The 27152-nt window shown below is 42.5% G+C and overlaps 1 protein-coding gene across 2 annotated transcripts in view; it reads right to left on the reverse strand.

The window, feature by feature from the left end:
* The window catches only part of Metap1d (methionyl aminopeptidase type 1D, mitochondrial), a 66126-nt gene that overhangs the window by 12499 nt on the left and 26475 nt on the right, over positions 1–27152 (reverse strand). For both annotated transcript variants that reach the window (XM_051166474.1, XM_051166473.1), the window contains exons 2-5: positions 6640–6797; positions 3383–3532; positions 1720–1868; positions 1070–1112 (exon numbers count right to left, since the gene is read on the reverse strand). In XM_051166474.1, coding sequence (XP_051022431.1) covers positions 1070–1112; positions 1720–1868; positions 3383–3532; positions 6640–6797 — 500 coding nt within the window. The remainder of the gene's footprint in view (positions 1–1069; positions 1113–1719; positions 1869–3382; positions 3533–6639; positions 6798–27152) is intronic.

Genomic DNA, 27152 nt, shown 5'->3' on the forward strand with positions numbered 1-27152 from the left:
TTCTATTTTATTTCTACTGCTACCTGACTTTCAGTCTGGATATAAAATAACTATTATTAAAAATACTTCCTCACTAATAGAGAATGTATTTTTTGACTGGGTGCCTGTCTCCCAGTCATAATGTTCACATTTTATTTATCTAAAAGGTACTAATTATTCATAGATGCACAGATTTCATTTATATCCTTTGTACAATTCAAGAGGCACCATTACAAACAATACGAAATAAAATAAACACAAATGACCCAAGTTTGAGGATGGCGAGAGGCTAAAGAAATTTAAACAAACAAACAAACAAACAAAAAAAAACCTTACAGCATGTACAATTTGCAGTCCTTAAGTTAAATCACTTAGGCTTGTTATTTAAAAAGAAAAGCCACCATCTATTTTGTGAAAACTTAAATGCAGACAGAAAAAAAAAACAAAAAACAAAAAACCACTCTGCCCTGTGTGCTTTGAGCTCAGGCCTCTCTTCACCAGAGATGGAACACAGTGTTACCCTTCAGGGATTTTAATAAATCTAGGGAACACGGCTAGCAAAAGAGTTGCTGTCCAAATAGACTGACACGCAGGCCAATGTAGCCCCTAATGACAGAGTAAGATAATGACAGGCCCCACTCAAAATCAGCAGGAAGAGGAAGATCAATCTTGGCAGAGTGAAGGAAAAATGCTGGCTTTCTTCGTGTTAGCTCGTCTCATACCATCTCCAGCGTCAGCAGCTGCCTGGTGCCGCGGTGCTGCGCATTAACTACACAGTGGATCAATAACAATTACACCTTCTCAAAAACATGACACATAGCAGGATTGGGCTGACATTTCACTTAGGCCAACATTGATCTCAGTGCATCTGATTCCAGGCCGAAATTCAAGTCAGGCCTGGATTTACTTGGAATAAACACAGAGTTAAAGACAAAAAAAAAAAAAAAAAGGAAGCCAGCAGCTTGTGTCTGGGCTGGAAGTAAACAGTGCTTCCCCAGCGCAGTTCACATTTTCGAGCCACTCTCCTTCCTGTTGCTATTAGCAATTCTCAAGTTGATCAGAGATGATTTTTTTTTTATGATTTACTCACCGTGACATCAATGTTGATAATATCTCCATCCTGAAGAGGTCGGCTGAAACATAAACCGAGAAAAAAAAATGGTGATAGACAGATGTCAATAGGAAGAAATGCAGAAGTAAATGTTCAAGGACCAGGAGCTGCGGTGATAATCTGTGGTGAAGCAGGAATGGATGGAGTAGCCAGATCTGATGGAATAGCCGGATCTGATGGAGTAGCCGGATCTGATGGAGTAGCCAGATTTGACCTTCGCCTTATGGTAATCACACCCCAGTTTATAAGAAACACATGAAACAAATATTGCTGCCTGAAGATTTGATGATTCTTTAAAAAGATATACTTCTTAATTACCTTATGTTTGTAAATATCTAAAACAATACTTGCCAATAAAAAGTTGCCTACGTTACCATATGGTAAAAATAAATAAGGTAAAAGAAATATGTAATGTACAAATTTTTTTTTGTGGCTCACATACTACTTTAAGAAACATCAAATGGTGGTGTTATAGCCATTAGAAGTAAAACACCTCAAAATGTTTGTTTCATTATAATCCACTTCAGAAGCGTGCATGCAGGTAGGTTTCAAATGATCTACAGTATTTTTCAATATGTGCTATGGATCTTAGTTTCCAAAGGAACAATACATTATTGAAAAATGAATACCTGTCAGGAATGCCATGACAGAGCACGTTGTTTACAGAGGTACAAACAGATTTTGGAAAGCGTCCATAGCCCAGAGGTGAGGGGTACGCATCATGACCGATGATTTCCCGATGAACTAGTGCATCTATCTCTTCAGTTGTCATGTCAACCTGAAATATAAAATAAAGTGCAGAGCCACAGTTGAAGACGTTTCTTGTATTTATTGACAGCATCTACAGCAACGGCACTGTGAGACTGTATAAGTTCACCACGATGAATTCATGGCATAGCCCTAATTATTCGCAACTCTTGCCACCACTCTCAACTGAGCTCTTTTGACAACCATTTGGGTATGTGACGGTGTTCTGTACCATTCGGAAATAAAGTGAGTCATCAAATGATGGTTTCCTGTTAGTCTGAAGATTTCTACAATCTGTCTTTCATCAATTCTTTCCTCTTCCTCAAAGGTCAGAGCTCTGGCTAATGGAAGTATACAGATAAGTGTACAAACAGGATGCTGGCTTGGAGAAGCCAGAAAGGATGCTTCACTCACACCTTTTTGCCTTGTTGAGACACTGCATGGGTGAGCTCTGCAGCAACACAGGGAGCTGATGGGCCATCATTTTAAAAACTCAGTCTCTGACATTGTTCATAGAGATTTTATTTTCAATAAGCTTGATTTCTTTCATGCCTAGATAAACATTTTTAAAGTCCCCAGTACTAGAAAATACTCAACTATTTTCCAACAAGGATAACTGAAATTGAGGGGTCTTGTTTTGTTTCCATTTTGCAGTGTTGGGGATTGAACCTGGGGCCTCGCCTATGCTACGCAAGTGTTCTGCTATTGAGCTATACCCTAACCCCAGAAACTGACTTTCATAAGCATATGACGACTATCTTCATGAAATCAGATCACAAATAAACTTCTATAGCAAAGTTAAATTATGCAGCCGATGCTAGCTACTCCCTCAGTAATTTTCTGTTATTTCATACTCACCTTATGCTTGGTTATATTGCTATAACAGTTTGGTTACACAGACAACATAGTCCCCACTTTGAAACTACATTTTTTAAATTTTTATTTTTTTAAACTACATTTATATTTCTTTCCGAACTGTAGATGGCAGGATGTTTTGGGTTATTCTGAAAGTACTGACTCTCAGAGCAGAATATACTGATGCATGCCTGTAATCCCAGCACTCGGGGAGGCAGAGGCAGGCGGATCTCTGTGAGTTCAAGGCCAGCCTGGTCTACAAAGCGAGTCCAGGACAGTCAAGGCTACACAGAGAAACCCTGTCTCAAAAAACCAAAAAAAAAAAAAAAAAAAAAAAAAAGAGGCAGACTGGCAAGGTAGGACCAACACTTTCGACAAAGGTATTGGGGGAAATACAAGCAGAATACTGACAGAGGCAAGGCAGCCAGGCCAAAGTCCTCTGCCATAGATCGCCTTGGCTAGACTGAGTCACCCAAGTATTTCTAGAATGCTGCCAGTTACGATTACAATCAAACTTAAAAGTTTACATTATTTCTTGAATAAATACATAAAATAGTCAAAATTCCCTTTTCTCATCTTAAGGCTTGACCTTAAAACAACCAAATTACTAATAGAAGAGTGCAAAAGAAAAGTTAACAACAAGGAGAGAAAGCCCCTGAGCCAGTCATGCTGAGGCCTGGTAGACGCCACCTTTACACTCTTCCCAGCCAGGAGGAGGATGTGCCGGGCCAGCTGACAAGCCTGACGGAGCCCTTGGATCTGATCTTCATTCTTCACTTCTATGCTGTCTCCCCAGTTGGGCACAATGCCTGTCGTCACATAGTCTGGCTTCTTTATGTGCTTGAGGAAAAAGGATTGAGAACGAAGATCAGAACCCAGCACATGACAATGGCATCATTTTTTTCAGACACAGCCTCCTACTTCATGGAGTTCTGCCCTTCCTGCCGAAGCACCGACCTCCAAAGCCAGCACAACAGACCCTCCAGGCTACCCCCGGTTCCTTCCCTTTGCCCTTTTGAACTTAACATGGCCTGGTAGTGCTGCTCTGGATGGTCTGTTAACCTCACCAGGCTTTGAGTCAGGTTCTGGTCAAAACAAACAGCCGTTTTCTGTTCTTTACTCCGCCCAAGCCCATTAGAAGCATAGTCCATGGACGAAAAAGCGCAAGTTCCCAGTCTGCACAACGAGCAATTAAGAAGCACTCTTGTTTTCTTCACAAAATGATAAAATGTATGCAAAGGACAGCTCTCCACACCCTCTGCCAATGAGTCCATGTCAAAGGGTGGCAAGTCCATGGGGCCCTTCTACACACACATAAATTCTTTTCTTTTTTTAAAGATTTATTTATTAAGTATACAGTGTTTTGCCCGCATGTGCACCTGCAGGCCATAATAGGGAACCAGGTCTCATTATAGATGGTTATGAGCCATCATGTGGTTGCTGGGACTTGAACCCAGGACCTTTGGAAGAGCAGGTAGTGTTTCTACCCTCTGAACCATCTCTCCAGCCCCCGCCCCCACATTCTTATCCTAGGTAGGTAACTTGACAACTGAGCACCAGAGGACAAAACAAAACAGCTCATCTTTCTTGTCATCCTCTCTGAGGGCAATAAAATTACCAGAACGTTTCCATCATTCATCGAGAAGAAAGAGCCCTCTCTGAACCCAGCATCCCACATCCACGCCTGATCCTTCCTGCGGCTGGTTCTCTAGCACTGGTTGTTCTCAGGGGGTGACACTATCTTATACACAGTTTCTGTCTGCCCCACGGTCTGCAGGGCCCTTCCTGAGCCAATTACAGCAACACTGCTGAACATAACACGGTAAAGCTACACAGAATTTTGGGCCTGGAGCCATACTCCACATGCCACAGAGCTAAGGTTGGGGCTCTTGTGTTTGTGAAGAATGCGAGACCAGACCTTAGAATCTTCTCTTATTCCACTGTTCAGAAGAGATTTTCTCGATCCACTTTTTTGGGCTTTGTTTTTTGTTTGTTTGATTTTTGGCTCTTTGAGACAGGGTTTCTCTGTGTAGGCCCAGTGGTCCTGGAACTTGCTCTGTAGACCAGGCTGGCCTCAAACTCAAAAGAGATTTGCCTGCCTCTGCCTCCTGAGTGCAGAATTAATGGCTTGGAGAGTGGCAGCCGCTGCCACCAGCTCTGCCAAACCACCTGGCTTGTTTTTGAGATTGGGTTGCTCACTGAACCTGGAGCTCATAGCTGGCCAAAAGCTCAGGGATCCTCTGTGTCCACCTCCACTTTCCCCAGCACTGGAGTTACAAGCATATACCACCATACCAAGGGTTAATGTGGGTGCTGGGGATCTGAGCTCAAGTTCTTACACTTGTGTGACAAACACCAAATAAGCTGTCTCTCCAGCCCCAAAAGGGCTTTTCTTAGTCACAGAATGGCCTGGCTTGTCACTGCTGAGCCCTATAATCACCCCACCAACTCCCACAGCTTAGTGGGTCTCCTCAGCAACAAGCTCTGTTCTTATTTCTGCTCTGTGGTCTGCTTTGCTTACAGTTACAGGCTGGGGGGCTGCTGGGTTGTCCCTGTGGCTAAAATGCAAAACACATTTCCTTTATCTAGAGGTGTGTGTGTGTGTGTGTGTGTATGAGAGAGAGAGAGAGAGAGAGAGAGAGAGAGAGATCAAATATGGATCCACATGTGTACAGGGGTGTGGAGGCCACAGACATTGTCCAACACCTTCCTCAACTGCTCCCCACCTTAGTTTTTGAGGCAGGGTCTCTCACTGACCCTGGAGCTTACTGATTTGACTAGACTGTCTGCCCAATGAACCCTAGAGATCTACCTGTCTCTGCCTCCCCTCCCCTGCTTTAGGATTACAGCTTATGATACAGTCCTGTTGGTTGCTGTTTTATTGTTTTTATTTTTGTTTCATATGGATGCATGCTCTCATGTTTACAGAACAAGAGCTTTATTGACCAAGCCATCTTCCCAGCCCCTAGAGAGTTCTTTTTGGTTTTACTGAAGAAAAACAATGTCAATTTTATGACTAATATCAAATGCTGTCTCTGTCTACGATGGCCAGACCTAAGCCAAGCTAGGACTTTTGGCCTTTTTCTCTTAAGCCTTGTTATAAAAATGGGCTCCTTACCTTTAGGGGATATGCTCAGTGTGATTCACTATAAAAAGAAAACAGTGTAAGTTCGAGGTCAGCCTGGTCTACAAAGTGAGTCTGGGACAGCCAAGGCTACACAAAGAAACCCTGTCTTGGAGGGGAAAAAAAGAAAGAAAGAAAGAAAGAAAGAAAGAAAGAAAGAAAGAAAGAAAGAAAGAAAGAAAGAGAAAGAAAAAAGAAAAACAGTGTAAAAGGAAGAAAGTGGATGATTTTTGTGATAAGTCTGTGCTTATTTTAGTATTTTTTTTCCCTCTTCCTAAATGACCCTTTACACCTCCTTTGTGCTACATTTTCAAAAACAGAGAGGCTGCATTTCCACAATACTAGAAACTTTGGTGGGGGCATAGATCAAGGAAGCTCTGGCTTTTCTTTTTAGTTTACTCTAAAAAAATTATTCAAAGGCTGTAGTATTAGTAACTTAGAAAGTTTAAGGGTTTAAAAACATTTAGATTGTTAGTTTCCATGAATCTCTCTTAAATCAGCTCAACTTTTCAGTTCTTTAAAAAAAAGTCATAAACTATATACAAATAAATAGTTTTAATTTCATGCTAGAAGGCCAATGTCATGGTCTAACATAGAAAATTTCATGATCAAAAGTTGAAATCCCAAATAAGCTAGGCATTTGTTTGCCCAGACCTTTGTTTTTGTTTTAAATGATATTCTCACACTGCAGGGTGTTAAGGTAAAATGTCTCCTATCACAATTTGAGATTGAAAACCAAGTTTAAATTCATGATTCAAGTGTGCTACTGGAGCCCACCTTTGCTGCAGCACAGCCAGAGCGGCAGCCCCTAGCAGGACAGTACCTTGGGGACAGGATGAGCGGGAGAAACTGCAGCCGGCGAAACCACACTGTGGGAGATATCCCTTTGTCTCCAGGAAAAGACATTTCTTCTTTGTTGACTGCCTGGTTGCTTGTGTAAGTAGATATGAGTGAGTGGCGAAGATAGAATCCTCTGACAACCTGTGAGCAGAAATGGAGTATTTCACATTAAGAAGAAAGAAGGCATCAACGGTGTTGCCCTGCAGGCCGGGCTACCTATTAAACTATTAGTCTCATTCTCTATTGACTGAAAAAAGAAAGCAAGGGGCAGTAGTGTTCTGGGCTCTGGTGCAACAGTAGCACACCATAGAGACTAAATGGCGCTGTTTACATACATTTCCAACAGTGGGAAGCTTTCCTCTAATGGGAAATAAACATATGGACAGATCCGGCCGGCAGCAGGGGTGGAAAAGCACAATTTCGGCTGTGGTACCTTGTGTGATGATGTCCAGATAACCCTAGAATTCAGAGCACTGCTTTGGCGGCTCTGTACTCTTTAAAACCATTTTCCTTTCAAAAGCCACAGACAAATTGCCAGCTGCACTTTTGGCCTCCGTGGGATTGCAACTGTGTGTGTTAAGTTCTCCTGCACGAAGGCATTATACTGAAGTTCATGGTGACGAATGCTCAAGTTGGTGCAAAGAGCAAAAATGCAAGTATAACTGACAGAAACGAACAGAGCAATGTAAGAGATAATTATTAAAATATTAAAAGCACCTCTTTTGACTCAGCAATTTCGCTCTCCAAATGCTATCCCATGGATTATACACAATGACGGATGTACGGCACCATACTCTTACTAAGTACTATGTGGGTAGAAAACTGTAAAACAGCCTGATTCCAAATGGGGATTGGCTAAAATATATAACAGAAATGTATGGGGCCATTAGGAAGACTAAAGTAACCATGGCAGTATAACCCATAATCCTAGCGCTAGGGAAGCAGAGGCAGGAGGATCCGTTCAAAGTCATTCTCCACTACACGGTGAGTGTGAGCTCATCCCGGGCTACATAGACCCTGTCTCAGAAGGGTAAAAGGAGGAGGAGCTAAGTGGTCTCTGCGCACTGGAAAGCAGAGGCCATCAGACACGGTTACGGAAACAGGGCATGCTGAACAACATGGACAGAAGTCCCGCCAAGTGGAGGTGGGGGTGAACATCAAACTCCATTGTGAACATGGAAGAAATCCATAAAGGATAAATTAAGGAGCCAGGTGTGGTGACAGCGCCTTTAATCCTAGGGAGACAGAAGCAGGCGGATCTCAGTGAGTTCGAGGCCAGTCTGGTCTACAAAGTGAGTCCAGCCAGGGCTATTATGCAAAGAAACCCTGTCTCAAATAACAACAACAACAACAAAAAATATTTAAAAAATCATGTTCAAAAAAGAAACCCATTAGTGTAAAAGAAGCTTACACAGTTATTCATATAAGCTTGTATATGTCCATGTAGTGCGAAAATTAATATTCATCAATAGTGTGAATTTCTAGAGTGTGTGATATGGCAGGAGGTAGAAGGCTTTTTGATTCATTTTACTTTCTTCTATATGGTTAGCTTTTTAAAAACCCTTCATATTCTACTTCTCCAAAATAAATAAATAAATAAATATCTGCTTTCATTACTATTACAATAAAAGTAATAGTTTAGAAAAATCCTCCACAGGTCACAAGTATATGACAAGTTGGCAAACTCCAGCGTAAGGGCCAAGTCTGGCCTGCTGCCTGTTTTTATACGGCTTAACATCTAAAAATGGGTTTTTAGACTTATAAGTGGTTGGGAAACAACCAGTTCTTCTAAGCATCTTCTAAGATGAAATTGTGTGAAATTCAAAGTTTGGTGCCCACACCTACCGTCAGTTTCTTACAACTGTGCATGATGGCGTCCAAGCTAAGGTAGAGTTGTTTAGCTGTGACAGAGATACATGGACGAAAGCCCAAAACATTACCTCTCAGCCCTTCACAGCTGCCTTCGTCCATGCGTCATGTCACACACTATTCTCCCTGCAAGGCTCCTGGCCAGGAGCATCAGCCTCATGGGAAAAGAGCGCTCCCTGGTCCCTCCTCCACGGAAGGAGGCAAGCTGGGCTTCCAGAAGCTGAGTAATTGCCAAGCTTGAGAGCTGCTGGCTCAGGGAAAACTGATGGGGTATGGCACCCCAAGATCAGCAGAACTCATGAACCAGGAAAAGGCATGAGATTCAGCACCCAGATTCAGCTTCAGTTATGTTTTTCCATAATTTTTTATTTTTGGTTTTTCAAGATAGGGTTTCTCTGTGTAGCCCCAGCTGTCCTGGAACTCGCTCTGTAGACCAGGCTGGCTTAGAACTCAAAGAGATTTGCCTGCCTCTGCCTCCTGAGTGCTGGGATTATAGGTGTGCACCACCATAAATTTGAACTCAGTACTGTTATATCAGACACACAGTGGAATTTTGGGTAATGTGTGTACTGGTGTATGACATATATATCATGTTGAGTCACACACAACAATGAAAGACATAGCAAATAAAGAACAATAACCAAAGTTATTCTCCAGCCTCCAGTCACATCCTCATACGTGTGACCACACATGGGTTATTTCCCTAATGGTAGTTCTTGTGGCCCTGGGATCGTTAGGTGAGAGCTGTAAGGGTTCTGGTTCTGCACGCCTGAGGTTTGGACCCAGAGCCTTGCACTTTTCAGTATAACACTGAGGTAAGTGCCTGAGTTCAGCCTTAAGATTGTCAGTGGAAGCTGGGAGGTGGTGATGTACATCTTCAATCCCAGCACTGACTAGGCAGAGGCAGAGGTGGAGGCACCCAGAGAACACTCGGAGTTCAAGCTTAGCCTGGTCTACAAAGCGAGTTCCAGGATTACCAGGGCTACAAAGAAAAATCCTGTCCAGACAAACAAACAAACAAAAATTTGTCACCTGGCGAAAGCAGAAGTTTGGAACTCAGAACCCTGGATGTCTATCTCAATGTTAGTACTCGTTGGCTCTATGTGCCTGAACACATTTCTTCTCCAGAGTCTCAGGTGAGAATTAACTGGAACAAGAAATGTGAAAGTATATCCTGTTTAGCGGATGCCTAATAAACAACAATTTCTTTATGTGCATTTGAAAAGTAAAATATGAGGGTGGAGAGATGGCTCAGCAGTTAAGAGCACTGGCTGCTCTTCCAGAGGATCAGGGGTCCATATCCAGCACCCACACGGCAGCTCACAACTGTTTCAGTTCCAGGGGCTCTGACATCCTCACACAGACATACATGAAGGCAAAACACCAATGCACAGAAAATAAAAATAAATTAAAAACAAAAGTTAATTTTTTAAAAAGTAAAATTTAAGCTCCACAAACAGCTTTTAACACTAAACATTCGTGTCAGTTACTGAACAAGGCATTTTACATATGATGGCGCATTGGTCTTCACAAGAGCCTTGTGAGTTCAGAGCTTCACTATATTCATTTTCTATTCAAAGTTTTTTCTTTATAACTTTTATATATTTGGATGTTTTGCTTGCATCATGTAGTACAGTGCCTTCAGAAGCCAGAAGATGACTTTGGATCCCCAAAAACTGGAGCTACAGATGGTTGTAAACTGCCCTGTGGGTGCTGGAAATCGACCCTGGGGCCTCTGGAAGAGCAGCCAGTACTCTTAACTGCTGAGCTGTCTCTCCATCACCTGTTACTATATTTTATAGGGGAAAATATCAAGTATAGAGAGGGATATGCAGTAAGGATCAAAGGTGAGGAAAATTCCCCAATTATCTCTCTCTGAAACATTTCAATAAAATTAGCTAGTAAATGGAAATATCCAGAAAATGGAGAGGATACTACAGAACCATTGTTCACCAATATTATTTTTCCAGAATGTATCAATGGTCTTACCAAACCCCCTTTCCTGACCACACGTGCTTCAGTGAGGCAGTTGGGCATTCCGTCATATGCAATGGAAAATTTGAGGACTGAAATCAGTCTCTGACTCTAGACTTTAGTCTCACCCTTAGGAAGGCTGGCATACAAGGTGCAGCATTCTCATCCTGAGGAAAGTGCATACTAAGATTACAAGTAATAACATCAACATCAACAAGAGTGTAATGGATCAGCCAGGTGTGACAGTGCATGCCTCTGTTCCCAGCACTCAGGAGGCAGAGGCAGGTGGGCAGGTGAGTTCAAGGCCAGCCTGTTACAGAGCAAGCTTTATACAGACATCCTGTCTCAGAAAATTGATGGACAGACAGACAGACAGAAGATAGATAGATGATAGATAGATAGATAGATAGATAGATAGTTAATAAGTAAATTTAAAAAACTGTAGTGACTCAGAGTTAATGAACTTTCTGATGAGCTCACTGCTAGGTGTTCATTTTATTACCAACCGTTAGGTAGGCATCAGCTGTTCGTGCCACTGTTTAAAGCTGAGGAAACACACACCTCTCAGAATCCACCCCTAGGCGCCTCCAGCTCTCCATTTCCAAGCCCAGGACTGTGACGGCCACCCTGCCCTCTAATAGTATGCAGGGACCCTGTAAGTCTGAATATGCCTGGCCCCAAAACACAGCTTTTTCAGGATTTGGATTTTGAAGAAGGTTTTATTTGTTTGTTCAATCTTGAAAAATATGTCCTGTGCTCAATTAACATTTACAGTGAAGACATTTTTCATGGAAATTCTTAGAGGAATTCCCCTCTAATTAGGAGGCATATGGTAATGAAGGTATCATACCTTTAAGTAAGCCAGACCTGAGTTACCCAAACTTCCAAGCTCCATTTTCTAGTCATTAAGGAGAATCACAGTGTTCTTCCTCCCATAAGGTAAGGTGTCAGGTAAGACACTCTCTCTAAAAGATAGTGGCCCCATAAATGACCATTCTTCCCTGCTTCCACGCTGTGTGCTACACCCTAAATCCAGGAAATGCAGTGGCCCCAGCTTCCATGGTGCTTCCTGTGCGGGAGGAGGCATTAAGCAAATCAACAGCTGGCAGGAGTGGTGAAAACCAGGCTGGAGAGGCAGCTCCGGAGGTATGCTGTGTGTGTGTGTGTGTGTGTGTGTGTGTGTGTGTGTGTGTGTGTGGTGTGACACTGGCCCACTGCGGCTCCTCACACGTGCTTCCCAGAAGTTTCAGAGACACTGAGGGAGCCTCAGCCCTGACTTTCAGCCCCACTTACTTATCCGCCCTTCTTCAACCAGCCAACGGGTACTATCGACTCAGATCAATTTTATCACGCAGAGGATTTTTTTTCAGCATGGCCGATTACATGAAAGAGAGGCCATCTTTATCAGTATTATCGAGTTCAAGTACATAGGCATTACAGGGGGGAATCTTTTCTATGTACTTAAACTTGAATTATGAAACCATCAGGTCTCTGCTGGGAGGCATGGGCAAGGCTTGGGAGGCATTCACTTTCTGGTTGAAGAGTGCAGCCAATGCATTCTGCCCTACAGGATGACAGGCTCAGTGCTAGAAAGAGGCAAGGCGTCCCCAACCCGTGCCCCGACCCCCCCCCCCCCGCCCCGGCAACTAGACAGGCAAATACTAAACACTGGAAGCCCAGCGTGGACAGTCAACTTTCTGACAACAATTTTATTTGAAGTAGAATATTTTCTTTCAATTTAATAAAAGGTGGCCTAACATGTTCACAAAGTCATGTGATAGTCACATACCATTATATATTTATTCCATAAACTATTCTCTACTGACCAGGAAAAAAAAAAAAAGACTAGTTTTCCAGGCGAAATGGTTTAAGTCCTAGTACTTAGAAGACAATGGTCTGCACTCTGTGGAAGATATCCAGGGAGAAGATCACTAGCTGTGTTTCTTATATATTGGTTTTTTGAGACAAGGTTTCTCTGTATAGCCTTAGTTGTACTGAAACTTCCTCTGTAGATCAGGCTGGCCTTGAACTCAGAGATCTCCCTGTCTCTGCCTCCCTGATGCTGAGACTAAAGAGCTGTACCACGATGCCTGGCTTTTTGCATTTGGCATTTTTGAATTCTGAATTTTGAATTTTCAGGGTACTGCTGGTTGACTAGAATATGATCAAGCCAGGGAGATGGCTCTTGGGGGAAGAACCCTTGTTCCAATGTGCAAGAAGCAGCTGCCTATACATTTCAGCGCTCAGCCTAGACTGTGATCGAATATTCGTGGCACTGAGAGTAATTTTTGTTGCTCCCCTTGTTAATAGGAACTACTCCACTGCTATAACAACGTGTGGATTTACTGCCATGGAAACCCTGAAGCTTTCTGCCAGGTGGTCAGCAGCACAGCTCTCGGCTCCCTGTTCTCAGGTCTTTGAAGGCATCCGCTGGTGCGTCCTAAATATCACATATGCTCACTTGCCCCTGCAGTAATTAGACTTGCACACTGTGTGGGCTCGATGTCTCTTGAAATTGCTCCGTGTGCCCTGGATTCTGCCTCATATGCTTCATATTTTAAATTTATACGTGGGATATAAATCTAGGGTACGGGTTTAAATATTTTCATATTTGATAATAACATCAATTTTTATTTCCTTTAATAGACTAAGTCTGACAGGGAGGACTGCAGAACTGTGCGTGCTGGAGGGAGGGCTGCGCCTTCCATAACTAATGTCGCTGCCCCGTATTTACTGGCCTTTTACTCAGGGTCCATTTTAATTGTTATCTGCTTAGGCATTCTATACTACATAATGAAACGCTTCCATTTCGCCCTCTGTGCCCTGGGTTTTCCTGTGTACCTTTACTAATGACCCTTTATTAAGCCAATTTTACCCTTGAAAATGTGAGTTTTCTTTTGGTCAACAAGTGTTTTTAAGGGCGCGGTTGGAATGAACTTTCAAAGGGGCCTATAAAGCGCTTAATTATTCTAAGCACTTGTAAAACTGAGCAAAGTACACTTGTACTTTAGTGGGGCTACGACACCTATGTTGTCATTATACACATGCAGGGATACAGTTTCACCTGGCAAACAGGCCACCAGTCCTCACTTACACACACTACCTTCAGAGGAATCAAACAAACATCTGGGTAGAAAACAACACAATTAAGGAGCCTGGTATGGCTTTACATTAGCTAACAATGTCAACCAGAGATAATATGGAACTGAAAAGACACCCTGTAAAATGTCTTGCTGAATATATTTCTTCATAATGATCAGCAAGTGCCAACATCTAGTAACAAAACTATTATTTATAGTATATTAACACCTAATTGATTTTACAAATGGAGGCAATTATTTTGGATGAAGGGAGGACTGTCTGCCAGATTTAAATGATTTATGATTACCCAAGAGCGGGAACAACAATGTTTTACTAATTCATTTTCAACTGTGGCTCTTCCACTCATTGATAATTTTAATTTTAACCAAATGATTTGCTTAAATAATACTTAAAAAAAAAAAAAGGCAACTTACTTTGTGTCAGCAATCTGACAGGGTTTAGTTTGGTTTTACTGTCCAAAATGTTGCTTCCTCCAGTGGGCTTAGAAGAGACCCTGCCCTAGGAAGACATTCTTGAGTTGCAGTCTTAGAACCAGAGAAAGATCATGCGTGTGTGAACTCCAACCATGACTGGAGCAGGAGCCACAGCTCTCACAGACCGTCATGTGCACGGAGCCCAAGAGAGCATAGCAAAGCCATCCGTCTCTGGTCTCCTGACCTAAAACATTGACTGTCTGATTGAAAAGGTTCATAACTTGCCGAAAAAAAAATTTTTTAAAAACAGTTTGAGTCACTCACAATGACACTTTTGCAATCCAGGACTAGGATGTACACGTCTGAAAAAGAATCCAGAAAATGGTGGGTTCCTTCCCACTTCAAGACAACGATCAAGCAGACAGAAGCCCACATTTCACAACAAACAATCTGTGCATTGGCTAAAGAAAAAACACATACATACAACGAGGGACTGGCCCCGGGCTGAAGCAGGGCAAAGCATGGGCTCCTGAAACTAAACAAACACGAGTTCATCCTGTTGAGGACAAAGTTAAGTTTTTAAATCAGTCCTAATAAACATTATTAAATCTGTTCTCAGAGAGGTTCAGTTCAGTTAGAGATGACTCTGGTGTGTTTTTAGCTGTGGGCCTTGGCAAACAGTGGTTTATTCATTCCCATGGACATGTCTGGGAAGGCAAGCTGGGCATGCCACCAGCCCCTTCCTTCCAGGGGTTAACTGCTCTGGCTGCCAAATAAAATACAGAGCGAGCCATGTAATTATGGAGACAGTCAAAGGGCAGGCTCTATTTTGAAATCTATTTGCACAGACAAGGTCTTCCAATTGAACTTACAGGAAACACGCTGGTAAAGAGCCCCCTTTCCCCCAGATGCCGTCCACACTTTCTGTCCACTTCAGGAAGTCATGGATATGGACTCCATCCACCACTGCTTCCTGGATTTCAAGCTGGGATGCCCTTACAGGGAGAAGACTGGATCTGTTTCACAAACCTAGAAAGACCATGTGGGGGGGGGGGGCTAATTAACAGCATTTGGAACTGGCCTCTAAATGGTAAAGCTCCAGTGTTTGTAAAACCTTTCTAAAGAGGACGCAGGCCCAGTTGGTGTGCAGGTGTCTGGAACTCCTTGTTTTCTTCAATGTCCAAAAGGAAGCTCGCAGTTGAGGGTAACACAGACTGCTACAAGTACGTGTTTGAAATAAAGATTCTACCTGCCATCCAACAGGGCTGTCCTTGCACTACAGCTAAAACAATGGCTACAGTCATGAAGATCCCACAGAACAAAACAGAGATATGTCAAGCGTTAAGTGGCAAACCGTGAAAATTCACATTTATCAAATCTGATAAAAGTGTTCACCCCGGCTGCTCATTCTCTAAGTTGACTATGTCTGTGAAGAGGCGTTGTGCAAACACTAAAACGTGATTGGCTACTGTTACTAATAAAATAAGTGGCCTGATGAAGGTGACACAGACACTCAGAGCCATCACCCCAAGCCTGGGAGTCCTGAAAAGTCAGTCACACGTAGAGTACTTCTGAGGGCAGGGTGGGTGGCAGCCTAGGGCACCCTAGTTCAGTAACAGTCAAGGGTGGTTCCCAGGTCAAAGCAAACAGGACGTTCAGAAAAGCTCCCTCCCTCAGGAAGTGAGGTCTACATGACATCTCGCCCCTTTTATAAAACCGAATTAATAGCAACTGACATAGTAACACCACTGACCAGCTCAGAAACGGTTTAGAAAAAGGCTGCAGTTTGCTTCTTTAGAAAAATCAAATTTGCTGTCTTTAATCCCAGCACTTGGGAGGCAGAGGCAGGCAGATCTCTGTAAGTTTGAGGCCAGCCTAGTCTACAAAGTGAGTCCAGGATAGCCGAGGCTACACAGGGAAATCCTGTCTCAAAAAACCAAACCTAAGAAAGGAAGGAAGGAAGGAAGGAAGGAAAAAAGAAAGGAAGAAAGAAAAAGTGCTCAATTGTTAAGCGCTCCAGCTGCTCTTCCTGAGGACCTGGGTTCAATTCCCAGCACCCACATAGTTCCAGTCCCAGTCTTCTGGCCTGTGTGGGCATCAGGTATGCCCATGCTCACAGACAAGTAAAGAAAACACCATAAACATAAAAAAATCTATTTGATAATAGGACTACTCACTAGTAGTTACCACCAGGACCTGAGGATCCATACCTCAAGAAGAAGCACCCTCCTCCTCTGGGGCAACAGACACACCCTACACCACACTACCAATACAGATCAATAAACGCTTGCACTTACTAATGGAGACCCATGGGCGGGTGGGGAGGTGGGGGAGTCATTTTTAGGCAATCTTGATCACAGCTGAGGGAAGGATGACAAAGATTCTGGCAAGAACAAAAAGTCTATCATTTGGCAGGCCAGGGTAAGTTACTTAGAAATTATCCGTTTCTGTAGGGAAATAAGACTATTGTATGAAGTGAAAAGATAAAAAATATTTACTTCAAGTTGAAATCCAAGTTCGTCTTATATAGACTACAGATCAGAAAATACCAAGTCACAAGGAAACAGTGTGTGCTGAGCAAAGCCATTGTCTCTCAGCTGAAGGTTAGAGAAAAGCAGCTTTTTCGCAGTTTGACAATACGTACACTCAGGCCACTTCCTGGACAAAGAAATACTGTGCCTTTCTAGGGAGGAATAAAGGAGCTGTTTATTAGACTCTTGCTAAAATGTAATAATTCATTCCAGTTGAGCACTGTGAAAAATGTCTTCAAAATATCATTTTCTTTGCCAGATTTTCTGGATGCCGTAGTATCATTTAAATACTGATGGGGGGTTGGGGGGGGGGGGGGAGGCAGGCGGGAGAGCTCTGAGCACAGTAGAAGCACAAGTGAAAAAGCACCAAAGCAAGTGCGCTGTCAACGTAGCACGGAGGAATTTTACTCAGGCCTGGGACCAAGAGAGCACACACTTCTGAGCCAGCAAGAACATCTGGCAACTTTCAACTCTGCACAGTCCACGGGGACATTTCTGTTACCTCACACACCTCCGCTGAAGCAGAGGGAGATAGAATAATTTTATACTAAGGCACACAAATAGGAACCAGAAAGGGCAATTTCACAGAAATCACACATGGAGTTCAATTTTAGAGAATGGCCATACAAAAACATTATGAGTTTTAAAAAATGAGATAGTAAGAAAGTCCTTTAATTTAAAAAAAAAAAAAAAAAGACTACTCATAAACACAGCTGCCATGTAAAATACTATTTAAAGTGCTAGTCATTTTGGATTAAAATACCTACTAACAGAAGATATGTGGACTTCTAGGATATGAGCAAAGGTACAGCTTTGACAAGAATATTTTTAAATTGTATTAAAGCATTTGAAGAAAAGCATACTTTTAGTTTTCATTTTATAACAATGTCACTGCACTCTACCTTTGGATCTCTTCCTTCTTTCCTTCCTTCCTTCTTGATACACTACATAAAGATATTGTTGCACAAACAAATAATTGTTCTAAAACAGCTTGGAACTTTGATTAAAACTATAGCAGCGATAACACACACACACACACAAATCCCCCAAAGTCCCCATCGGAATTCATGTTTGACGCCACCGTCGCTGTACACCACCAAATGAAAGAAAAGATCGGATTGGAAATCTTTGACAGTCCTGGGAATCGTCTCTGCCACATCCACGGCAGTAGGGGTGAAGGAGAGGGTACCAATCATTACGACTCCAGCGGGAAAGCCAAGGCCTGAGGAACACAACACAGCGCCAGGCTTCTGTGGCTGAGATTACACAGACCCAAGACAACAGACGCCATGATCACGCATCAAGGAGCTATAGTCAACAACAAACAAACAAACAAACAAACAAACAAACCCAAGGGACTACATAAAAGCCTTTTTCAGTACAAGGAAAAATATTTCTGGAGATGGCTTTGAATATGGTGCAGCTATGTTGCCATGGATAATCTTTATCTTCCACTCAGCTGTGTAGACTCAGTTGACCATATAAACAACCAAAAAAAAAAAAAAAAAAAATTTGATGGCTTTAGGCATTAATATAAAGGATTCATTGTAGTCTGCTTCCAACCTAGCACTTATTATTATTTTAAATTATTTAAAACAATGTTGTTTTTGTTTTAAAGGTTAAAAATTACAACCACCAACACTATCCCTACCAATAAAACGTGTACTCCTTCTCTGTGTGTTGCTGGCTGCTGCGCATGCCTGAAGACACATCACCTGATAGAGAGACTCAGCTGGAGATGTTGGAGATGCTGCTCACACTCAGCGCTATGATAAACTCATCATGTCTTTCCTTAGGCTAATGTTTTCAATATCCCTCATGGTCCTGAAATACCTGATGTATTTACTGTCTGATGTTCTGTGGATTGAGCACCTTTTGAGGTATAATTCCACCAGGATGTCACAAAAGAAAAGCGAACCCCAAAACCCAGTGTAACAGCCAATGTGTGGCTCAAATGAGGGAAATAGTATAGAAATTAAGATATTTTGTGTTTTATAATAATTGTGTCATGGGGTGGTCTTCTAAAAGAGGTGTCTTTCCAATTCCATATGAGATCTTTCTCTCTCTCTCTTTCTTTCTCTCTCTCTCTCTCTCAATGGAACACCTCACAAATTTTTGTGTCACCCCTGTGCAAGGGCCTTAGGAACCTCTGCTCATTCTGATTTCACTATGTTTGTGGCTGAGGTGAGCACTTCTCTTGGATTCTTGTTTAAACTGACTCTTTTCCCCTGAGTACCCATTGGTTTACTTGGACAGGCTAAATTTCCTAACCTCTTGGTTTCCTCCTTTAATCGGAATGAATCTTCCTGGCAGGTTGCTATGGTAACAGTGTGATGACAGACAGAAAAAAACCATAGGATAAAACCCCAATTTGAGAGATGTGCTGTGGGATGAGCAAGTGATTCACAAAGGACTCTGAGATCCTAGCTTGGCCCCAAAGCCATTGCTTAAAGCAAGAGCCTGAAGCACCCAGCCCCTCCCCATGTCACCACGGGATCACCTTGGCCACCAAACCTGACTGTGGATGTACCAAGGCCTTAGGCAACACGCCTGGAGTGTAAAAGCAGAAGACAAGGAAGAGTCATGCAGTTTACTGTTGACGTTTTTTTCTGCTGGGTCCTTGCTGATTGGTGGTTACTGGCAAGGCCTATGGAAGATCTCTTCTTCCATGTGTAGGTGGAAAAGGCTCTCCCTCTCAAGACTCAGACCCTTCTAAACATAGTACACAGAACTGCTCTTATGCTGTGCACAGGGTGGGGGGAGAGAGTTCCCGCCATGGAGATCTCCCGCCTGCAGGGAACATCTCCCTGGAAAGCTCACCATCACAGTTTCAACACGCACGTCAGAATGCTATTTCCGATTTTTATTTGTTTAATTATTTTTTTTTCTTTCTTATGTTGAGGATTGAGCCTAGAGCCTGCACTGCAGGTTAGGCAAGCATTCCACCCTGAGCACACCCCAGCCCAGAACACTGCTATTTTTAGCCTGTTTCTAAACGGTATCCAATCAATGTAGTGCTTAGCCATAAGCCCTTATGTTGTCCTTGGTAACTTAACTTGTAAGAACTCATATATATTTGTTTTGGTGTACAATCTGCTTAACAAAACCACCTAGATCTCACCAAACCCTATTGTTTAAAATGTGCCAAGAAGTCTTCTTTGCATAAAAATTTGTGTTTATTAAACAGTGATACAGGAAGAACTTATTTACATTTCAAGGACTAGCAACATACATCATTTATGACAAAAAAGGCAAGCACTCCATAAGAAATGCTCAATCACTGTCAATCATGAACACCAAAATATACATAAACCAACGCACGCTGTGTGAACTATATTAAATTCAGCTAAACACAGAATTACCAAGAGAACAAACAAAACAACAAATAATTATCAGTGACTCACAGACCTATTTACACAACATACAAAATAACTTGGCAAGGTGTAACCATGGAAACCTGGTAGCCTAAATTTGGTGCCTTTAAATTTTGCATTTACTTAAAACACCATGCAGAGGATGCCTTACAACATGTAAATGTTTCAAAGGCTGTCAAAGCTGATCTTTGTTATCAGATCACTCATCAAAATAGTTTGCACAGTAAATTAGTTGTCTTTAAAATTATTCAAATACCAGTTTAATAAAACTATGATAAAAATGTCAGCCAATTTTTTTCAAAAAATTTAGAACTGCTATTTCCATAATCACTGATTAGCGATTGAAAACCCTCAGCTATTTGCAGTAAATCTCATAATAGTCAAGTAATATTAAAACACGCTTTGACAGACTTTTCTTAAACTCACACTGTTGCACGCAACCACCCTCTCGTTTCCCTCTTGTGAATGACTAGAGAAGGGATGCTATTAGCTTTGGGTGGTAAGCACTATTCACTAACTATTACCATTTGAATACCAGCCTTTGATGCTCTAATCACTCCTAACGTCTTATATTTTTGTTTCATGAGCTAATGACTAAAGCGTTCCTTCGCAGCTCACTAGCTCCCACACTGGAGAATCTTCACTGTGTATGTCATTATGTAGATGAGCAATGGGTGTTGTTTGACATGATTTAAATGGGTCAACAGTATTATCCTGGTCACATTAATCATCCAGACAGCTAGAAGGGGGTGGGGTGGGGCCTTGAAAACTAAAACTAGAGAATCTATTCACACACACACACCAGTTGACACTCGCTATTGGTGGGTTATCTAGGATGTGGTTAAGAAGAAGGAAGAGGTGCAGACTTTGAACACATGTCTCATTATTTATTCAGACACTCTAGCTCTATTTCCAGAATTCAAGTGAACACCCACAGAGACAGATTGCTGAGACAGTGTATTGTAATTTAAAAAAAAAAAAAAAAGCATCTGATGAAAGTCTATGTAAAAGGGAAAACCTTTTCCATTCAAGAAGAACAAGTACATTTTTGAGGAGCTGAGTTCCGAGTGAGACTGAGTCCTGAGGGAACTGAATGAAGACACAGGCACACAGCCCTCACCCAGGATGACCATAACCCCACCTTCACCTGCTGAGGGATCCTGGGACGTGAAGAGGAGACAAGACAGGGTGGGGAGAAGAAATGCAGGTGTCCTAGGACCATCCTGCCAGTCCTGAGGCCTAGGCGTGTAGCTGCTCACTGCAGTAGTCGAATTCCTTCCTCCTTTTCTTAAATCTAGAATCTCACTACATAGCCCAGGGTGGTGATCTTGAACTGTATCCTCCTGCCTCTACCCTCTGGGTGCTGGGATTAGAGACTCATAGTATTCTGTCCAGCTCGAATGTCTCCGGTATACTAGAACCTAAGGAGAGGTCTAGACACTGCAGGTTCTGAACGCAGTGTGCTCTGGCTGGAATCGGAAAGTGTTTGTGGCCTGGCCACTGTGACAACACAAGCAGGAAGTCCCTATGCCAGTTAAGATTAGGCAGGGCCAGAGAAGCCCTGTAGAGTAATTGAAGCTCCGTTTCTACTTCTGCGCCATAAGCTCTAGTGGGAAACTGCGGAGGGCTCATCAGTTGAGAGCTCTTGCTGTGCTTCCAGAGGAAGAGGGTCCACGTTCCCAGGACCCATGACAGGCAGTTCATGACTGCTGTTAACTCCAGCTCCAGGGGGCTCTCATGCCCTCTTCTGGCTTCTGCAGGTAAACACACACACACACACACACACACACACACACACACACACACACACACACACAAAACTAAAACTCCAAACCTAAATACAAACAAGCAAATAAATAGCCATAGGCTCAAGCGGCTTTTGCAGACAGGCCTGGTCTCAGGAAACCTGGACGTCCTAGGAAGGAGGTGACAGCAAGGTCAGAGCTGATGGAGACCTGCAACTAATCCCTCCTGATGAGCACGTGCAGCCTGCTCTCATGCACTACTGTGACCACAGGCTGCTCGCCCTCATCTGATCTGAAAGGCTGAGAGCTGGCTTTGGTGATGCCAACTTCAGTTTCTATAGATATTATGTAAGCCCCGTTTCCTTGCAAACTTGCAAATGGGCACTGAGCACTTTTGAGTTCTGCATATCAGCCATGCCTGCTTCCTTTGAAATTATTCTAGTTTTAGCTGGAAGCAGGTCTCTGTGACCAACCCCTTTACCACACAAATCTGAAGACTGGCTTGTAGTTTATGTAGCTATATTAGTAGGTGTCAGTGTTTTAGGAGCACTGACAAATAAAAGCCTGTATTAACATGAGAAACAGATGCATTTATGTGCTGCTGTAATTTTTAAACTATGTTAACTAAAATTTAATAACATAATGTGTCCACAGAGAAGGCTCTATATCTCATGAGAGATGTTTTTCACGTTAGTATGAAAAAATAATGGTATTTACTCAATTTCCTTGGGGGCAAAGCATTCAGGATGGACAAAGTCATTTCTACATTAAGGCACATATGTAGTCTTAGCTAGGTGCAGTGGATTATCCAAATACAAATAATGTGGCTACACTCTCACACTAGTCCATTAATCCATAAAATAGCTGAAATTCTACACATTGGCAATGAAACAAAAAACGTGAAAGACACTTCAGTAGCAAGCACATATTTTAGCGGGATTATGATTGTTATTGGGGACGCTGCTGCCTTTACAACACGGTTTCTAAAGGGAAATGCATTTCCATTGTGTTGGCCAATGAGAGAACGGGAACTATCCAATCTGCTGCTTCTACTTCCCACGCCTCACCCCCTCCCCCAAACCCAAGTGGGAAAAGGAGGGCAGCTGAGTGTCCCTAGGGACTCTAGAGAGAAGGTCATGCCCCTTCCTGGATTTCTGGAACCGACCTCCTGAGCCAGGGTTCTTAATGTTGCTTTTTTTATCTTTTGAGCAGAGTCTCACTCTGTAGACTTGACTGGCCTGTGTGCAGCCAGCCCACAAGGCACACCGCACTTCTAAATAAGACGCACGCACACCACACTCCCGACTATTCCCGGAAGTCAGAGCAGTCAATTCTGAAGTAGCAGACCTGCAGACGAGTCTGCACTCCTCCTGGCTCCTTCAACATGCCTCTTCCTCAGAGCCCCTGGTGCGATGAGCACTCACTGTCCAATCTGAGGCCATGTGCCAACCAATCGATAAGTAGTTGTCCGTGTGAAATAAAGCACACACTGTTCTCTGAAACTGTCTCCAGAGTGGTTCATCTCTGTGCCTTCTCAGGACACAGCCTGGTGGCAGCAGCAGGCCTGCAACTTACTATGCAGACCAGCCTGGTCTTGAACCCAGACTCTATATTCCAAGTTGAGATTAAAGGGGTGCACCATCACACGCAACCAAAATTGCTCCCTCCCCTCCAGCTTCTACATAGTGAGTGAGAGGAAGTTCAGGCAGCCCTATTTACCTAACTCTCAACACCACAGAGAACATGGCAAGCCCCAGTGCAGCCACCTCAGATGAGGCACGGTGTCTCTGATGAATGAGTCCCTGACATGGCTGCAACCACAGGTGTGCACATGTGTACGTGTGTATGCACACGTACATAACACACAGCGCACAGGTTGTCCGGTTTCACTTCTGGCTCTACACTGTCTACCTTCAGCAAGTCACTTAACTATTTCTTCGCCAGCTTCTTCCAAGCTAGGACACAGCAGTCACTAAACGCAACAAACCGAGTTAGCACGCATTGTAGGTTGAATACCACAGTGATTAAAAGCTTGCAAATGCCCAGAAAGAATCTGTGTCTCTGAAGTGTTCCTAAACTCACCCACACTCACTCACCTGCTCACTCATACACACTCAAACTCCTCAAGTCAAACACAGGTTTTCAATACAGGTGTAAGGAGCAGACAACAATAATCTATTTTATCTCTGTCATTTTCCTAATAATATTTGCTGCCCAGGTATGACCATCTAAGTTCACTACAAAGCATAAAGGGAGAAGAGGGAACCAACTCCACTTGACCTCTGACCTCCACCATGCACGTGCCCGTGAGCACGTACACACATCATACCCAGGCACACACACACTTCTACTAAATAATAATAATAATTTTTGAAAGTAAAGCCTATAACCCCAGCACTCAAGAAGCAGAGGCAGGAGGACTACTCTTAAGTTCAAGGGCAGCTGGAGCTACATAATGAGCTCCCAGCCACTATGGCTACCCAATGAGATGTCATATCAAAACGAAAAGGAAAAAAAAAAATTCATTTTTCTGTAAAATTCAATTGTCTGTAAAATTCAATATATGGTTCTATGGATGACAGAAGAAAGAAGGACAAGGAAGATGCAGGGGTTGATGGAGCTCCCGGCAATGGTTTAATTTTGAAAAAAACCCAACAAGTATATAGCTGTATTGGTAGTGATTTATAATCGCTCATTAAACTGTTTGTTTTACACATTTCTCTCTAAATATCATCTCTTACAAAATGCTGAGAGGAGGACCAAATGAAGGTAGCGAGGAAGCAGGCTAGAACTAGAAACCAAAACAAGCCAGGAAGGATTTTTTCCCTTTTCTTTTTTATGATAAAAAAAAAAAAAAAAATGGAAGTGGGATTATAGCAGGTTGTGAGCTGCCACACAGGTTCCAGGACCTGAACTTGTCCTCTGTAAGAGCTCTTCATCTCGCAGCCGTCTCTCTAGTCCACCAGAATTTATGTCTTGCTTTGTTTTTCACAACTCTTTTCTCTGTGTAAACCTGGCTGTCTTAGAACTGGCTCTGTAGATCAGGCAGGCCTCGAACTCATGGAGATCCACCTGCCTTGGCTTCTTGGGTCTGGGATTAAAGGCATGTGCCACCACTACCTGGCTCAAATGATTTTCAAGTGGAAGAAAATATCAGGTAAAAAAAAAAAAAAATCATTCATAATTCTTTAACTGTCACTCTCTTTGAAGACAGGAGTTTTACTACATAGCCCAGGCTAGCCTCAAATTCTCAGTCGTCCTGCTTAAGCTGAAGGTGCAGGCAGTAACTACAGTATGTATGTACACATATACAGTACATACCATGCCTGGCTCACAGTGAGAGCATCAGCAGTGCAATGCTCTACCCTATGTATAGTGACTGGGCTGTCAATGAAAGTTTATTTGCAAAAATAAGAATACAGTTTTTGGAAATGCCCTAGTCTTACACAGTAGCTAATAAACAGCCATAATGACTGGGGAACCTGTTCTGACCCCAGAGCCTTCCAATTGTTATGCCCTTGACACTGCAGACAACTGCCTGCTTGTGACCACAGAAAGAAGTTACCATATTTTCTTAACAGGAAAACTATCCCTTTGTGAATCCTAGTACTTGGAAAGCTGAGACAGGAGAATGGAGAGTTTGAGGCCAGCCCAGACTGTGAAGACACTGTTTCAAAGACCAAACCATATCAAACATCTCCCTATTCCGCTCATCAAAAACCACCATATCCCCTTGAGTACTAAATAGTAGCACAGATGGCATATTTGTAGCCATTAATGAATAAATCTCATACAGATTCTTTAATTTGGTCTAACAACTTGTGCAAGGAAAGCTAAGATGTACCTATTTTACAGGGGGGAAATCCCCTATGTGGGTAGAGATGGCTCAGTGGTTAAGAGCACTGGCTGCTCTTCAAGAGGACCTGGGTTCAATTCCCAGCACCCACATGACAGCTCACCACTATCTGTAACTCCAGCTCCAGGGGATCTGACACCTCACACACACATGCAGGCAACACTAATATACATACAATTAAAAACAAGTCAGTAATGTTTTACTCCCCTACAAAACCCAAGCAAAATCCCCAAATCCAAAGTGGGGACCCACAGAATTGAAAGAATCTGTTGAAATCACATGTTACAAGCGGCAAACCTAACTAAGCCTTCTTCTTTTCCATTTTGTTTGTTTGTTTTTTTAATTCAAGAGTCTCACTGTAGTCCAGTCGGTAACTCAATATGCTGCCCAGACAGATCTCAAACTTCTAGCACTCTTTCTTAACCTCGGCCTCCTAAGTGCAGAGATTACAGGTGAGAGCCAACCTCACAGGGCCCTCAGCCTATCTTGCAAACAGTTTTCATTATAGAAATTTTACACACACTCATGAACAGGAGGCACATTCATTCATACAACAAATGCTATGTAGCCAACATGAAGTTTCAGCAAACTACTCTGACCAATTTTTAGTTGAAACTCATTTATTTACTTTAAGGATAATCTTAAATGCCACATGAATTCAATCATCAGTATTTTAGGATGCATATCTAAGCAGCAACAGTTATTTTTAATGGTTTAACAATAAAACACTAAAATACTAAAAATTAATAATGATTCCTTAGAATCCTTACATATTGTCTTTTTTTTTTTAATTCAACATGAAATCTATAGTAAAATAAGATCCAACTAAGGTCTATTGCATTTGCTCATCTTGTTTCCCACATTACTTTAAAGAAATTCTTTTTCTTCCTAGTAGCTTACTTGTTTAGGAAATCTATTTATTGGCTCTTTAGATTTCCACCGTTCTGGAATTCTCTGAAGCTTTAACTTCCAACATTTTGCTTGTGAGCCTGAGCCTGTGACGGCTGAGCTCTCAGCCCTGTAGCTTTAACTTTTATTATCAGGTAAAAAATATTAATTACCCAGACTTAATAAATCACTTGTCTTTTCCATTCTTTTATTTTCACACTTTCATTTTTGGGGTAGGATGGGGCTGGATGATTAGAGGTAACAAGGCAAGATTGTACTTTAAAGGGGAAAACCCAACTCCAAATGGATTTGTCTCGAAGAATGAAACCCAAACCCAAAAGAAAACAGGTGAAATTAGCCATTGAAATTACGGCCCTGTGAATCAACCCTTTGGCCCCTACATCTGGCAGCACTTAGCTTCCCCAGGGCATGCTTGGTGCCCTAGGGCACTGCTACACATGTCTGACCAGCCGGGTAACAACAAAGCACACAGAGGCTATAAAAGAGACAGCAGGTAACCATCAGGCCTTCGAAAGGCACGGGCTGTCTGACAAGACACTCACAGGAACCAACTGGTTGTTCCCATGGCTGACCAGTCCTTGTGCAGGGCTTTGTTTCTGTGCTCACATTCTGCAGCATGCCTGTTTAAGTCACTGGGTGACTTCCTTGTTTTTATGAGGTCCGCAAAGCCTCTCTTTTCTTTCAGATACACTGTGAAAAGCATCAGAGACAAGCTACATAAAG

The sequence above is a fragment of the Acomys russatus genome, chromosome 24 (genome assembly GCF_903995435.1).
Source record: "Acomys russatus chromosome 24, mAcoRus1.1, whole genome shotgun sequence".
Taxonomy (NCBI): Eukaryota; Metazoa; Chordata; class Mammalia; order Rodentia; family Muridae; genus Acomys; species Acomys russatus.